The 14287-nt window shown below is 58.5% G+C and overlaps 4 protein-coding genes across 13 annotated transcripts in view; 3 read left to right on the plus strand and 1 right to left on the minus strand.

Moving 5' to 3' along the window:
- The window catches only part of SAFB (scaffold attachment factor B), a 32788-nt gene extending 31631 nt beyond the window's left edge, over window positions 1–1157 (plus strand). Inside the window, exons 19-21 of one of the 2 annotated variants that reach the window (XM_031437022.2) lie at window positions 277–383; window positions 568–634; window positions 847–1157. In XM_031437022.2, coding sequence (XP_031292882.2) covers window positions 277–383; window positions 568–634; window positions 847–976 — 304 coding nt within the window. In that variant the 3' untranslated portion in view covers window positions 977–1157. The remainder of the gene's footprint in view (window positions 1–276; window positions 384–567; window positions 635–846) is intronic. The other variant, XM_064479783.1, reaches the window with a different exon arrangement.
- Window positions 1158–4750: 3593 nt separating this feature from the next.
- MICOS13 (mitochondrial contact site and cristae organizing system subunit 13) lies at window positions 4751–6456 on the minus strand. The gene is made up of 4 exons (XM_010983334.3): window positions 6319–6456; window positions 5586–5763; window positions 5331–5382; window positions 4751–4987 (listed from the first exon to the last, which is right to left on the minus strand). Exons 1-4 carry the CDS (start codon window positions 6345–6347, stop codon window positions 4890–4892), a joined length of 357 nt encoding a protein of 118 aa, XP_010981636.1. The 5' UTR covers window positions 6348–6456; the 3' UTR covers window positions 4751–4889.
- A 284-nt stretch (window positions 6457–6740) lies between these two features.
- Window positions 6741–11881, plus strand: HSD11B1L (hydroxysteroid 11-beta dehydrogenase 1 like). 8 transcript variants are annotated; one of them, XM_064479786.1, is made up of 7 exons: window positions 6741–6856; window positions 8798–8915; window positions 8999–9129; window positions 9774–9885; window positions 10250–10341; window positions 10653–11045; window positions 11141–11881. In XM_064479786.1, the coding sequence occupies exons 2-7, from the start codon at window positions 8843–8845 to the stop codon at window positions 11570–11572; spliced, it is 1233 nt and encodes a 410-aa protein (XP_064335856.1). In that variant the 5' UTR covers window positions 6741–6856; window positions 8798–8842; the 3' UTR covers window positions 11573–11881. The 8 variants fall into 8 exon arrangements, with proteins under 8 accessions (XP_064335856.1, XP_064335858.1, XP_064335855.1 ...); XM_064479785.1 differs by lacking the exon at window positions 6741–6856 and adding an exon at window positions 6905–7125; XM_010983333.3 differs by lacking the exon at window positions 6741–6856 and having other exon boundaries at window positions 8805–8915; window positions 10653–10746; window positions 10880–11045; window positions 11141–11487.
- A 1045-nt stretch (window positions 11882–12926) lies between these two features.
- RPL36 (ribosomal protein L36) lies at window positions 12927–14281 on the plus strand. 2 transcript variants are annotated; one of them, XM_064479791.1, is made up of 4 exons: window positions 12927–13080; window positions 13256–13350; window positions 13943–14077; window positions 14150–14281. In XM_064479791.1, exons 2-4 carry the CDS (start codon window positions 13258–13260, stop codon window positions 14237–14239), a joined length of 318 nt encoding a protein of 105 aa, XP_064335861.1. In that variant the 5' UTR covers window positions 12927–13080; window positions 13256–13257; the 3' UTR covers window positions 14240–14281. The 2 variants fall into 2 exon arrangements, with proteins under 2 accessions (XP_064335861.1, XP_064335862.1); XM_064479792.1 differs by having other exon boundaries at window positions 13031–13145.
- Window positions 14282–14287: the final 6 nt, after the last annotated feature.

A 14287-nucleotide genomic window follows, 5' to 3' on the forward strand; every position in this document is an offset into this window, starting at 1 on the left:
CTGGCAGGATCGATCTGTCCAGCCCAGGACCCCTGGTCTCAGGGATGAGCTGAGTGCAGGCCCTGCAGCCCAGCACGCTCACCAGGGCCCAGGCTGCCTCTGAGCTCTCTGAGCGGCATCAGACCCAGAGCCAGTTCCACTCCCCTACACCCACCACTGCTCGAAGGGCTAGGGGGCTGGGGTCACAGAATGCTAAACCCACCCTCCAGAACGCAGCATGTTGCTGTTCTGAAAGGCAAATGGGGGCAATCCAAGTCAGAGATGTCTTTTTCCAAGGGGCAGACGTGACTGGGGGGACCATGGCCGAAGAATAGAGGATGATCGTGCATGGCAGGGCGCTGCCGACGGAGGCATGATAGACAGGGACCACAAGAGGTGGCAAGGTGAGGACTGGCACTCGGCACGGGCACCTCTGGAGAAACACCTGGAAAGCTGGCGTTGCACCTGCTCGTGAGGGCACGCGGCCTTGCTCCTTGTGGCCTGGGGGTGGGGCTGACTCTGCCACAGGAGAGGTGTCGTGGGTGTCGTAGCTTCTCTCCACCGTGACAGCAGTGTCTGTTCTTGCAGGTGGCGAGAGAAGTATGTCTGGTCACTCTGGGCCGGGTCACATGATGAACCGGGGAGGCATGTCGGGGTAAGTCTGGTCTTCGCATGTGGGCTGCCTTGGTGAAGCTATAGGCAGTCAGGCCTTCCCACCTGGATGTCCCTGCTGCTGAAACAGTGCAGGTCTGTTTCCTGGTGCTGCTGCTGCTGGTCCAGAGGGAAGCAAGCCCTGAAGGGCAGGGCGCAGGCCAGAGCCCACAGACTGGGGCCGTGTGGGCCGATCAGAATCCACCTTTGTTCCAGGCGCGGCAGCTTTGCCCCCGGAGGGGCCTCTCGGGGCCACGTGATCCCGCGCGGCGGCATGCAGGGCGGCTTCGGGGGCCAGAACCGGGGCAGCCGGCCCAACGATGCCCGCTTCACTCGCCGCTACTAAGTGCTTGGAATCCTGTGTTACGTCACTTGGCAACCAGAACATGTCCTGTTAGGAGTTACCTTAAACTGTGTACAATAATTTTTTTTTATCTGCTGCCATATTGTAGCTCAATACAATGTGAATTTGTTTTTTGTTTTTTTGGTTTTTTGTAATAAATGTGTTTCTGTTCACATACCCTTTATTTATTTAAAGTGTCATCTCTTTATTTCCACCTCTTTAAGTAAAATGGAATTATACTCATCAGGGCTAAGCCACAGCTCTTCCTTCAGTGAAGGAGGATGGAAAGAGGCAGCTTTCAGGGACTGTTGGGGTTTCCAGAAGCACTTTGCCAACAGCACACACTTCCCAGCCTGCGTGAGCCCAGGCCCAGCGTTCATAGGACCTTCTGGGTCATGTGTGTCAGCCACCTGTCCCTCCTCTGTGGCCTTGAGATGTTTGCATTGCTTCACCTCCACATCTAAGACTCGCGGCCTTCAGTGGCATTATGTACATTCTTGATGTCTTACAACCACCCCCACCATCATGTCCAGAACTTACTCATCTTCCCAAACTGAAACTCTGCCCCCATTAAACACTGACTCCCTGTCCTCTCCCCCAGCCCTTGACATCCACCACTTACTTCCTGTCTCTGGGTTTGACTCCTCCAGGGATCTTCTGAGTGGAATTGCATCCTAGTGGGGAAGATGTGACCAGGTGTGGTGTAAGGGAAGCAGAAGAGCTGTTGCCACCAGGAGGTGATGGGGTCCCCTGGGGGAGGGGAGGGTCCAAGTGGTAGGGGAGTTGTCAGGACAGGAGTTGGGAGGGGGGTCTCCACTTATGGTGCAAGGCAGGTGCGTTCAGGGACCAAGTGCTGCCTGGACTCCCGGGGGAGGGGGTCTGCGTTTTCTGGTTGAGGCGGTGTGCTTGTGGGGACGGTGGTGTCCTGTCTCCAGGGTCCTTGTGGCTACGTGGATGGGGTGGAGGCAAGCCTACCCTACTGGGGGAAGAGTGGCCACAGACCTGCCCCTTGGCTCCATGGAAACAGGCCGGTCGCCTCCCCTCCCTGGGGTTCAGCTCTCACACGTTCAAGTAGGATCTGCCCTGTCTGAGGGGTGTGATGCACCAACAACCAAGGCTGCCCGGGCCCCTGTCCCCACAGGGCCCACAGTCAGGGAGAGACACAGGCCCAGGCCCTTACCTGTTGGCTGAACAAAGCCCCGCTCCACCAGGCCAGGCTCACCCCAGACCCGGTCCCTGCAGCCCGTGTACACACACCTCGCAGGGCAAAGGGGACACGGCAGGTGGAATTCAGTCAAGGACCTTCATGTGGGAGGTTATCTGGGATTGGCCAGGTGGATCCTGTGTTACCAGAAGAGTCTTTACAAGGGAAATGGGGAGACGGGAGGGCCAGGGGTGGAGATACAAAAAGAGAAAATTACCCTGCTGGCTGTGAAGAGGGGGTGGGGGTGGGTGGTGAGCCGCAGGCCAAGGGTCACAGCAGCTTCCAGAAGTCGGAAAAGGTAGGGAATGGTAGCCTCCCACCCCTCCCCCCAGAGCCCCCAGAAGGAACCAGCCCTGCCCAACCTGGATTTCAGCCTGGATTTCCAACCACCTGGGGTCATTCTGTCCCCTGAAGACCTCTGGCTGCACCAGGAGACATTTGTGGTTGTCATGAGAGGGAGTAAGGAGGTGCCGCTGGCGTTTGGCAGGTGGGGAGGCAGGGATGCTGCTCTGCACCCTGCCATGCCTGGGACAGTCCCCAGTGTCAGGGATGCTGAGCTGCAAGTTTCTGCCCCAGGGTGGTGGGCGCTGTGTGAGTACACACCAGGCACCGAGGAGGCCCAGAGAAGGCGCTTGGGGAAGGAGCTAGGGGAGGCTTCCTGGGAGAGGGGGCGGCTAAGCCGAGGGCAGGATGAACAGGATTCAGCCAGGAGGAAGGATGGCTGATGGAGGGGGCGCAAACTGGTGGGCAAAAGCTGGTGGGGAAAACCAGCTGCATTCTGGGAACTGAGGGCCGCCAGTCTGTCCAAGAATGGAGGGGAGGAGTGGGCTCACAAGGAGGGCAGTGGAGAGCCACACGCGTTTGAGTAAGGCGGTGACATCGTCAGACTTGGTCTTCAGGAACAGGAGGAGGGGGCAGGCCTGGAAGTGGTCTTGGTGCTGTTAAGAAATACAAGTCAGTAGAGAGGGATTGGGGTCTGATTGGACGAGGGGACAGAGGCAGCTCTGGTCTCCAGACAGCAGGGAGAGTTGTGGGGCCAAGCAGAGCCGGCAGCTGACCCTGGGCACCTGGGTGCAGGCTGTGGTCAGTGACCGGCCACCAGAGTCTGGGGTCAAGTTTTCCAGGAGGGCCAGGCACAACCCCAGGGCAGCTCCTGGATTTCCTGCAAGGCTGGTTTCCCTTTCCTGTGTGCTCCACTGTGCCAGTATTGGGCTGCTAAGGGTTGTTCAAGGCAGGTGGCCTTGGCAGGTCTCCCCCTCCCTCCATAAAATGGTGACAGTAATAATGCGAGGGTTTAAGTTCACGCCCTGGGCTCTGGGCAGATAGAGGGGACCAGGAACCTGGTGGGGCAAGTTTCTCCTGTAAAATGGGCCCATGAGGCTGCTGAAAGGGCTCAGTGGATAGTCAGGCTGGGGCTAGTCACAGGGCTTGCCCTTGAACCCGAGCTGACCTCCAGGCCTCTGCAATGGCCAGCACCAGCTCCATCCTGGGCAGCAGAGGATCAGGGACAGCCCCCGGCCTGGCCTATCCAGGCCTCATCTTAGACATGCTCCACAGAGGTCCAACAAGGACAGGGGCCTGTGGGACCCAAGTGGCTTCCAGGTGACGTGCTGGACATGGGAGACCCACCTGGAGACCAGGTCACTCAGGGCTCTCCCTCCCCTGCCCCTACCCCTACTCCTCCCTTGCCAGAGGGATGGACAGACAGGTGCTGGCTTCTACTCCCAGGGAAATGCCTGGCCTCTGGCCTCTGCTTCCCTCAACTGAAACACTGCTGTCCCCTCCTGGCTCATGGCCCTGAGTGGGCTGTCTCCTACATCAAATGACATAAAGCCCAGAACTTTTAGGAACAGAGATCTCCTGCATTTTCCAGGCCAGTTCCCTGCTCCCGGGAGCCTCCTGGGCCGGCCTCTGGCTCCCATCCAAGCCCACCTCCTACCTAGTCTGGGGCAGAGGTTTCCTCCTGCTGTCACTGTGGTGGGATGCCCTCTGTGGCTGGATGCTGGGGGCCTCACAGGGAGCCTCTCAAGGGCAGACCCTCCCTGCAGCTCCAGTCGGATGGAGATGTTTAGGTCAGCAGGTAGCTGACCCCGTGAGGGACGGGGGTGTCAGAGAAGGCTTCCCAAGGGAGCAGGGGCCGTCTGGAGGACAGGGCCTTATCGGTCAAGGAAACTCCCTGCATGGCGTGACCACCAGGCCATGACCCCAGGAATCCCCAGGTTGGGGGGGGGGTGCAATGAGAGTGAACACAAGGCGCAAGCAGGGACTAGACTAGGCAGGCAGACCAGTGAGCTGAGCAGGACAGAGAATCAGCAGCTGCAGGGGCTCCTGGTGGTGTAGACCAGCCCTCACCCCCAGACTGCCCTGCTCTGGGCTCAGCCCTCCGAGAACTGAGGAGACCACCGACCCAGGTGGGCCCTCAGCACTTTCTCAACCCTTCCCAGGGCTGCTGAGCACTCCCCACGCCAGGCCCAGGGCCCAGGCGAAAAGGTGAGCCTCGGCCTTCAGCTAAGGTCAGTTCCTAAGGAGCCCCCAGGAGGCAGAAGCCCACACCACCGGGGCCAGCACACGGGTTGGGAAACACTTCCAAGTCCTTTATTGGACTGGCAAGGCCGGAGCTGCCCTCGGAGTGGGGTCCCAGTCTGGTGTCTTTAGGTCCTTGGTGCCCCTGCCCCTGTCCCCCGCCTGGGGCAGGTGGCGTCCTCTGACAGGCTACTTGGTTCGCTCCTTCAGGTATTCCCAACCTTCTTTGGAGTACTCCCAGGCCTTGGAGGGGGCCACCGACAGAGCCGACATCATTGTGATGATCCCTGTGGGAAGGGAAGGCCCGGCGCCTTCAGCGAAGGGGTTTGGTCCAACCCCCAGGAAACCCTAAATCCGCATGACTTTTAGAAGCAGGACTTCCAGCTCTCAGTTCCACACAGGGAAAAAGGCAGAGGCCACACGATGTGCTCTGATGCAGCCCCAGGCCCTCAAAGGAGGCTCTATCTTGCTTCCACCTCCCTGGAATCCCCACCTCCCTTTTTCTTTTAGATCCGTGGGAAGTGTACACACAGCAGGAAGGGAGCAATGGAAAGGAATGGCCAGGGAGGGAGGTGGGAGGTATCTGGGGCCACGCCCCCCTCCCACCCCACCCCCAAGCAGCTGGCCTACCTGAATTCCAGGACTCCCGGATGTGAAAGTTAAACTTTGGAGGGGCTGGGAGCTGGGAAGAGATGGGGAGAAGGGGTTGGGTGAAAGGGGAAGGCCTGGCAGCCCCAGTTTCCCTCACAGACAGGGGGAGCAGCACACGCCCCAGCGCGGAGGACACCAAGCAGGGCTGCAGGGACCAGGGATCAAAGGCCACCCCAGAGCTGACACCCAACCCCGCTCCTGCCACGCCTGAGCCTCAATCCCAGCTCGCGGTACCTGGGGTATCTTCAGGCCTGTCTGCTCACACACGTACTGGCTGAACTGGTACATGGCGGTGGGGACCACCTCCTCTGCCTTCTGAAGGGCGGCCTGGCTCTTGTCACTGGGTCCCAGCAGCTCCTGGTCGTACACCAGGTAGATAGCACCACCAGCCACACTGCCCTTGATGAGAAACCTGCAGACAGGGAACGGAACCACAGCAGCTCAGCAGACACCGCTGGCCACCTTCCCGGTCTAGGCCCATGGGTGTGATAGTGGGGGTTTAGACCCACAATCCAAAGAGTGACACACCGGAAGCCAGGAAGCTAATGAGGTAAGCACAGTGAAGACTTAAGGCCCCTGACCACCTTCTACCTTCCAGCTCCAGGACGGATCCTACACAAGCAACCTGCAGGGGTTTTCTAAGAGTCCCTGGTCGTTTCCTGCCTGCATGTCACACGCAGCTCCGAGTGCGCATTAACCACCCAACAAACACGTGCGGCACTCCTGCTCCATTTTACAGAGCAGACAACCGAGGCTCGGAGGGGTCTCGTGTGCAGAGTAAGGAAGCAAGGACTCGCTAGGAAGCGGGAAGGAGGCGACGGGCGACCTCGGGAAGCCCCACCGCGAACCGACACGGGAGACCTGGCACTACGGGAAGCGAAGAGCTGGTCGGGAGCAAACCAGAGTACGGTGCCCAAAGAAGAGAACCTTTTCGGGGGCTTGGGGCCCGCCCGGTGGTCACACGAACCTCATCAGCGACCACACTCGGGGTACCATGATTGCTCGGCTCCGCGCGCAAGGACACTCGGCTCGCCCGTCGCTTCCGGTCGAGGCGCCGCAAAGCCCTCTGGGAGACGTAGTCTCTTATCAGTCGCAAAGGCCTCCGGGAGTCGGAGTCTCGGTACCTCTCCGAGACGACAGAGAGGGGTAGCGGTCCGACTGCAAAATGATCCTGCGGAGCTTTTACCTCAGGGCCCGGCCGCCGCAAAGCTGTCTGGGAAAAGTAGTCAGCACCGCCCCGTGATGACAGCTCATTTAGCCGCCCAGCCTCCTAGGAAATGCAGTCCGGCGCGCCACGGCCCTGGCGACGTGAGGAAAGGAGGAGTCGGGTGTCTGGAGTGAAGCCTGAGGGTGACCAAAGAGATGTCGGAGCCTGGGCGATCCACCCGCGCCCGCGCGGGGGACTGAGGACCCAGGCCTAGGAAGACAGTGCCAGGAAGCCGGTTGTCACGGCAACAAGAGGGCGGACTTGTACAAGATAGGCGGATCTTTAGTCACGTGATCGTGTAGGTGGGGCTTTCCTGCGAGGGCGGGGCCAAGGGAGAGCCAGGCGGGAGGTAGTTGCCCGGCAACGCCCGGCGCAGAGTCCCCCACAGCCGGGCCCCTCCCCGCGAGGAGGTGGGCGAGGAGTCACGTGGCTCAGGTCCTACGGGAGGGGGCGTGGTCGGGGGCTGGGTGGACACGACCGCGAAGGGAGGGCAGAGGGGCGTATGCGCGGCTCCCAGGCCCGGACCCCAGGCCCGCTGGACCGAGGGAGAAATTTAGGCCTGATTGGGTGAGTGCGCGGATGGGAGCGTGCAGTGGGTCTCACGCCCCCTTTGTCCAGAGGGGAAACTGAGGCCCAGCAAGGTCAGGGGGCCTGTGGGTTCTGCGGGCATCGAGTTTTCCCCTTTCAACCCTCATCACGGCCTGGCTGCTTCCTCCATCCCATTCATCCATCCATCCACCCACCCTGCCTACCAGCCAACCCCTGCAGGGCCGCTGTGGTCCGGGCCGGGTTGTGGAGAGAGTTGAGCTGAGGGGCTTCACAGCTTTTCCCTGGAAGTGGGAAGAAGTGAGAGAGCATTCCCTGATGAGGGCGAGGAGTTCACTTTTCTGAGAACTGGAAGATTCATAGACAGGAGCGGAGCTGGATGAGGTTGGACAGGAGGGCAGGGGTCAGACCTACTGGGTCTTGTGGGCTGAGGTGAGGAGTTTGCCTCCATCTGGGGCAGTGGCAAATCCTGGGAGGATTTGGAGCAGGAAGAGACATGCCAGATTTTTTTTTTTTTTTTTTGAAGACTCCCTATGGCTGTTTGGAAAGGATAGAGTGGGAGGGAGGGAGTGTGAAGATGGGAGAGCCAGGGAGGAGGCAGCTGGAACTTCGCAGTGGGGGCAAAGGAGGTCGGACTGGATTTAGAGCTTGGAGATTTGAGGACTTACCAACCCCAACACCTCTCAGCTTCCTGTGTTCTGGAAGTCAACCTTTCTTCTTTGCCCCATGAAGTTCAGAGGATTAAAAACCCCAAGATGTGATGGGCCTATGCCCTTTTCATGGGAGACCCACGACTCCTAGAACGTTAAGCACTTTGCCTATTTCTCTCTCACCTTCTGCCTAGAACAGGTACCTTGATTCCCGCAGCTGAAGTCACATCTTAACCTGATGACACAGACACCTCTATCTCCAAACCAGTCCTGAATGTCCAGTTCCATGGGGTGTCCCCAGACAGTTGTCTTTCTGGGCTCTCCCACTTCTCACTTCCCACGTCCCTCATATCACTGTGGGTTAGTCTAATATCTATTGAGGATGTACTGCATGTCTGGCAGTTTGGGGCATTGAAGATCCAAAAGTGAGCAAAATAGAAGCAGGTTTCCATTTCTTTCCTGGACCCATGGAACTGAGTCTAAGGGCAAAGAGGGATCCTGAACATGTAACAAATCATCGAGATGATTTAAGGGGATGACCAAGTGCTGAGAAGGAAAAGAAAGTTCTACAGATAAGGGAGAGAGAGGGACCAGGAATAGAGGTGCTTTAGAGAAGGAAGCCAGGGAAGCACTCTCCGACGAGGTGATTTTGGAGGTGAGACTTGAAAGAGCAAGCCATTGGTTGCATTCCAGAAAAGTATTCCCAGCAGAGGGAACAGCCAGTGCAAAAGTTCTGAGCCAGGATGATGACTAGCTCGTTCTGATGAACAGTGAAGAAGATGGAGTGGCAAAGCAGAGTGAACAAGAGGGGCTGGTCCAGGCAAGGCCTTTTTGGTCACCGAGGCTTTGATTCTAAGTGATACAGGCAGGGGTTTCAGCAGGGGGAGGAGACCGGTGCAGTGGTTCCAGTGATCTGTATGATAACCTGGAGCCAGTGGTGGCCATGGAGATGGGCAAGAGGGGGCAGGGCCAAGGCTGGGGGCATCACTGCGTGCTCTTCTAACAAAGACACAGTTGGGGAAATGGGTATGACTGTGGGCCAGGCCTGTGCCGGCCACCTCTCTCCTGCTGCAGACCCAGGGAGGGCCATGAAGATGCTACTCCTCACTGGGCTGGGAGCCCTGTTCTTTGCCTATTATTGGGATGACAACTTTAACCCAGGTGAGTGCCTTGGGGTGGAGGAGGGAGGAATGATCCGGCTGTCCTGTCCAACCCCCAAGCTGACCAGCCCTGCTCACTGCCAGCCAGCCTCCAGGGAGCCCGAGTGCTGCTGACCGGAGCCAGTGCAGGTGTGGGGGAGGAGCTGGCCTATCACTACGCACGCCTGGGCTCCCACCTGGTGCTCACTGCCCCCACCGAGGCTCTCCTGCAGAAGGTGAGACACCCCATTTCCAGTTTAATGGTGGCGGCAGGGATGGGGGAAAGACAGGGTCTGGGTTTGAATCCCTGCAAGCCTCCAGGCTTCCTGTGTGGCCCTGGGCAAGTTGCTTAATCTCTCTGAGTCTTAGTTTCCTCACTCGCAAAACAGAGACCATAAAAGTACCTTCTCCTAGTTTGTGGCATTGGGTTGATGCAGTGAGACAGCTGGAAAGCCAGGAGTGTTCCTCAATGAGTGGAAGTATTGATAGTGAGTGACCAAAGGCTGTAGTGATAGCTAGGGTTCTCCAGTTCAAAAGCAGGGTGGGTAGACTCTTCTTAGCAACAGCCTAGTGCTGCTTCAAGGAGATGTAGTTTTGGGGAATAAACCTTCCAAAATTTTAAGAGAGGTCAGAAATCTCAAGATGCATTTGAAATCTCCTGAGTTTTAAATGTTGATGGTCGAGCAAATAGAATGTCCTCTGTCCTGGCCTGTGGTCTACCAGTTTGCTACCCCAGGGGTTAAGCTTTGGGAATGATGTTGAATGGAATCTGAGGCTCATACTAGGGGAGGGGGCTTCAGGCTGGGACCCTAACGGGGCAGGCCGGTGGAGGGGGGCTAGCTGGGGTGGAGGGGCCCACGGGCAGCTCTGGCCCCCTCAGGTGGTAGGGAACTGCCGGAAGCTGGGCGCTCCCAAGGTCTTCTACATCGCTGCGGACATGGCCTTCCCTGAGGTGCCCGAGCGCGTGGTGCGGTTTGCGCTGGACAAGCTGGGTGAGGGGCGGGGCCTGGAGTCTGGGACCTTGGCCTTGGCCTTAGGGGCAGGATCCAAATTAGGGTGGGAGTGTGGTAGTAACGGGAGGCTGAGGGCGGAGATTTATGGACAAGGGGCGTGGCCTGGGGTGGAGCCTCATTGCATCCAGCAACTGTGGACCGAGCCTCATTGGATCTGGGAAGAAGGGAGTAGAGAGGGGTTTCTTTGATCTTAGTTGGGGGCACTATCTGGGGCGGAGCTCATTGGGTCAGTGCTCTGTCAGCTTTGCTAGTTCAGGGGGCAGGATTAGGGGCGGTGTCTTATCAGGCATGGGGGGCGGAGCCTCAAGGACTGACTCCGGGCTGACGGGCCTCTCTGGGCTAGGAGGGCTGGACTACCTGGTGCTGAACCACCTCGGCGCCGCCCCGGCAGGCACGCGGGCCCGCAGCGCCCAGGCGACACGCTGGCTTATGCAGGTGCTCCGACCCTCCGCGGCCCCAGCTCCGCCTCCTCTTGGTTCTGGCTCCGACCTCCCGCCCCAGACTCTCCCCATCTCCTGGGGCCCTGCCACTCCCAGCTCCAGACCCCGCCTTTCCTGGTTCTAGGCTCCGCCCTCTCGACCTTGGCTCCGCCCCCGGGCCTGCTCTCCCTCTTCCATTCGGAACTTCTTCACATTTCTCGAACCCCGCCCCTACCTACCAAGCCCCACCCCCGTGCTCTAGGCTCCGCCCCTGCCCTGTTGGGGTTGGGTTCCTCCTCCGCCCGGTGACGCAGTCGACGACTTCAGGTGAACTTCCTGAGTTACGTGCAACTAACTTCGTTGGCGCTGCCCAGTCTGACCGACAGCAAGGGCTCCCTGGTGGTGGTGTCCTCGTTGCTAGGTGCGTGCACGCGGGGCGGAGAGCGGGGAAGCCACAGGGCTCCATGTGGCTTAGCCTGGAGGTGCCAGGAAGATTTCCTGGAGGAGGGGGAGCAGTGTGTGACTGCCCAGCCTCTGCCCTCCGGCGCCCCCAGGCCGCGTGCCCACCTCCTTCTCCAGCCCCTACTCGGCGGCCAAGTTCGCTCTGGACAGCTTCTTTGGCTCTCTCCGGCGGGAGCTGGACGTGCAGGACGTGAATGTGGCTATCACCATGTGCGTCCTGGGCCTCCGGGATCGCGCCTCAGCCGCGGAGGGTGTCAGGTGAGGCCCAGGGCGCGAGCGTGGACCAGGCGGGGGTTGGGGGTGGGGGCCGCTCAGCCCCAGCCACAGTCCCCACCGCGCACTCCCATCCCCAGGGGCGTCACGAAGGCCAAGGCGGCTCCAGGGCCCAAGGCAGCTCTGGCTGTGATCCGAGGCGGCGCCACACGTGCCTCTGGCGTCTTCTACCCATGGCGCTTCCACCTGCTCTGCCTGCTTCGCGGCTGGCTGCCCTACCCGAGGGCCTGGTTCATCCGCCAGGATCTCAACATCACGGTCCCCGCTGCTGCCTGAGCTCCGAAGACTTTCCAGCTAACTATCCTGGAGCTAGGACTCACACCAAGACACCTCTGAGAGAGTGGCGGAGGTCCAGGAGAAAGTCATCAAGACAGAAAAGTAAAACCGAGACAAACTACCAGCACCTGAAAACAATCAGAACTCCGTGTGCAACTGTCGACAGCTTGCCAGGCATCTTACCAGGAACTTGGAAGACAACACCCCAGCCTTCTCAACTGTCACTAAAGATATGATTGCTGCTTCCATTTTGCAGATGAAAAAACTGAAACTCAGAGAGGCAGTGTCCCAGGTTCCTGGCCACATCAAACAGGTCACAACACCACTGAGCCACCCTGGGAACCCTCTTTGTCTCCAACCTGAAACCACCACATCCCTGATTTGTTTGTTTTGCTCAGCCTCGGAGCATCCTCCAACCCTTGCCGGAGCGAGGGAGCCCTTCAAGCTGTCGATTTGACGGTGGGGTCTGAGAATGAGGAGGAAAAGAACGTGTTCTGGGCTAGATCCAGCCTCTGTTTGATAATAAAAATCTTTCTTCCTTTGCACATCTATTGTTCAAATTCCTTGGTCCTTCCAACTTGCTGGTGGCAGACGAGTTAAGACGAATGTGTGTACCGGCTCCAGAACTCTCAACTTCATTTCACAGGTGGAGAAACAGAGGCTGAGAGACAGCTGGACCTCACCCAAGAAGTCAGATAGAAGGAAGGGTAACTGTGGGCTAAAGGCTTTATTGGCAGCACAAAGTATGTGGATTATGCACCAATAATGATAACTTGCATCAGGCACTAAGCACTTGGCATTCATGACCTCTTGGCATCTTCACAACTGGAAGTTTGTGCTACCATTGTTCCAATTTTATGGATAAGAAAACTTAGAGGGGAAGTCAATGACAGAAGCTGGGATTCCGAATACCAGACTTCGTCTTTAAGACAACACGTAGGCTGCATCTGCACATCACTGATACTTATATTAATGAGTTAAAAATGGACACTTTCCCTAAAATGGTAAAGAAAAAGCAACTGTAAAGATATAAACTAGAATTAATACAATGTTATAAAATGCTAGCTACTGTTGGCTGTCCAAGGCTCCAAGATCAGCAGGTGTTAGAAGGCCTAACTCCAAAGAGACCAGCCCAAAATTGATTCTGTCTCTTGGAGATAAATAGAATCGAAAGATAAAAACCAGAAAACAATTTTTTTTGTTGTTTCCACTACGCCTCCCATCCCGGCGCCTAAAATTACATCAAGTTATATCAAATGCCAGCAGGGGGCGCTCTACCACAAAGCTTTCCTTAGCTCTAGCCCCGAACTTGGCTCCCTGTATAGTAAAACCGATACATCCGTTTATGGAAGTATTATTTTGTGCCAGGTATCATTATATCTTGTTCATATAGCTTGGAATAGGTACTATTACTGTCATCATCCTATAAATGGAAAAATTCAGGTAATGGGAGGTGAAGTCCCTGGCGCAGGAACAGCTGACTGGCCGCGGAGGTAGGATTCCACCAACTCAACCCACCTGCAGTGGGAGGTACCGCAGCCACAGCCACGCCTACCCAGTCCAACTCCTGAGCCCGCTGAGGTAAGCGCGCATGCTCGGGGAGCCCGCAGGGACTCCTCCAGCCGCCAGGCGGAGCGCGCGCCGTTCCTGCCTCTCTAGCCCGCGCCTCCCATGGATGGGTAGATATCCCAGAGTTCCGTGCGCTGTAGGCCCTTCCGCCGCGGCAGCCATTGGAGAGAAGCAGGTTAGTGAAGCTCCGCGTAGCATCTGTTGCCATCTGGACGCTTGGGGCCCCAGTGCAGCTCGTGGGTATGGCTGGGTGCAGCAAGCGAGCGCGGGGTAGCCGAAGCGCGGGGTTCCGAGCGGCGGGGACGGAGCCGAGACTCACCTCCACCCCCTCTCCCCACCCTCGTCTGCAGCCATGGCTCTGCGCTATCCAATGGCCGTGGGCCTCAACAAAGGCCACAAGGTGACCAAGAACGTGAGCAAGCCGAGGCACAGCCGCCGCCGCGGGGTGAGTTCGGGGCGCGCGGGCAGCGGGGGCCTCGCGGAGGGAGGTGGGAAGAGCCTTCGGGCGAAGGGCAGGGCCTGGCAGAGACTCCGGGAGCGCACTGGGCAGCCTTGGGTGGCCCGAGCCGAAGGAAGAGGGTGTCGGGCCTGCTAGAGCAGAGAATGCAGATGTGGTTTCCCGCTTGTGCGGCGACCGCCCACCAGGGCCACGCACCGAGACCCTCCCCCGCCGTGGATTCGGAAGCAGGGGCAGAAGCGAATTGGGAGCGGGTTTTGACGCTTGGGCAGGATGTTGCCGAGTATAAAGGTGCCTGGATCTAGGCTGGAATGTGGAGGAAAAGCGGACTGCTGGAGTGCCAGGTTGAGGAATTTCGGGCTTGTCGAGGTTTATAGGCTCCATTAGGCGGCCCCGACTCCATGGTGCCCACCCAGCCTGTGTCCAGTAGGAGAAAGTTCTGGGGCCAGGGAGGCCGGGCTGAGATTGGGGACCGGGGAGGATTTGGGTTTGCACTGTTACTCCGGGGACCCAGAGTGGGCTGGCCTCCCCCTCGCGGAGCCATTGCCCTGACGCGCCCCCCCCCCCCCGGTCCCCACAGCGCCTCACCAAGCACACCAAGTTCGTGCGGGACATGATCCGGGAGGTGTGTGGCTTCGCCCCTTATGAGCGGCGGGCCATGGAGCTGCTCAAGGTCTCCAAGGACAAGCGGGCCCTCAAATTCATCAAGAAACGGGTAGATGGAAGCCCGGGGGCGGGGGCGGGGGCGGGACTTGGGGCTCAGGCTCACGGCCCTCCTTGCCGGCAGGTGGGGACACACATCCGCGCCAAGAGGAAGAGAGAGGAGCTGAGCAACGTCCTGGCCGCCATGAGGAAAGCGGCCGCTAAGAAGGACTGAGCCCCTCCCTCACGTCTGTGTGTAATAAAACCTTTTCTGAAATTTGGG

The sequence above is a fragment of the Camelus dromedarius genome, chromosome 27, assembly GCF_036321535.1.
Source record: "Camelus dromedarius isolate mCamDro1 chromosome 27, mCamDro1.pat, whole genome shotgun sequence".
Taxonomy (NCBI): Eukaryota; Metazoa; Chordata; class Mammalia; order Artiodactyla; family Camelidae; genus Camelus; species Camelus dromedarius.

Coding starts and splice junctions, on each gene's coding strand:
- RPL36 (XM_064479791.1), top strand. CDS start 13,258: ATGGCTCTGCGCTATCCAATGGCCGTGGGCCTCAACAAAGGCCACAAG. Junction 13,351..13,942: donor GGCACAGCCGCCGCCGCGGG/GTGAGTTCGGGG, acceptor CGGTCCCCACAG/CGCCTCACCAAGCACACCAA. Junction 14,078..14,149: donor TCAAATTCATCAAGAAACGG/GTAGATGGAAGC, acceptor CCTTGCCGGCAG/GTGGGGACACACATCCGCGC.
- MICOS13 (XM_010983334.3), bottom strand. CDS start 6,347: ATGGTACCCCGAGTGTGGTCGCTGATGAG. Junction 5,764..6,318: donor CGAGTGTGGTCGCTGATGAG/GTTCGTGTGACC, acceptor CCCTGTCTGCAG/GTTTCTCATCAAGGGCAGTG. Junction 4,988..5,330: donor CCGGGAGTCCTGGAATTCAG/GTAGGCCAGCTG, acceptor CCCTTCCCACAG/GGATCATCACAATGATGTCG.
- HSD11B1L (XM_064479784.1), top strand. CDS start 8,672: ATGATAACCTGGAGCCAGTGGTGGCCATGGAGATGGGCAAGAGGGGGC. Junction 10,342..10,652: donor CGACACGCTGGCTTATGCAG/GTGCTCCGACCC, acceptor CGACGACTTCAG/GTGAACTTCCTGAGTTACGT. Junction 11,046..11,140: donor TCAGCCGCGGAGGGTGTCAG/GTGAGGCCCAGG, acceptor TCCCATCCCCAG/GGGCGTCACGAAGGCCAAGG.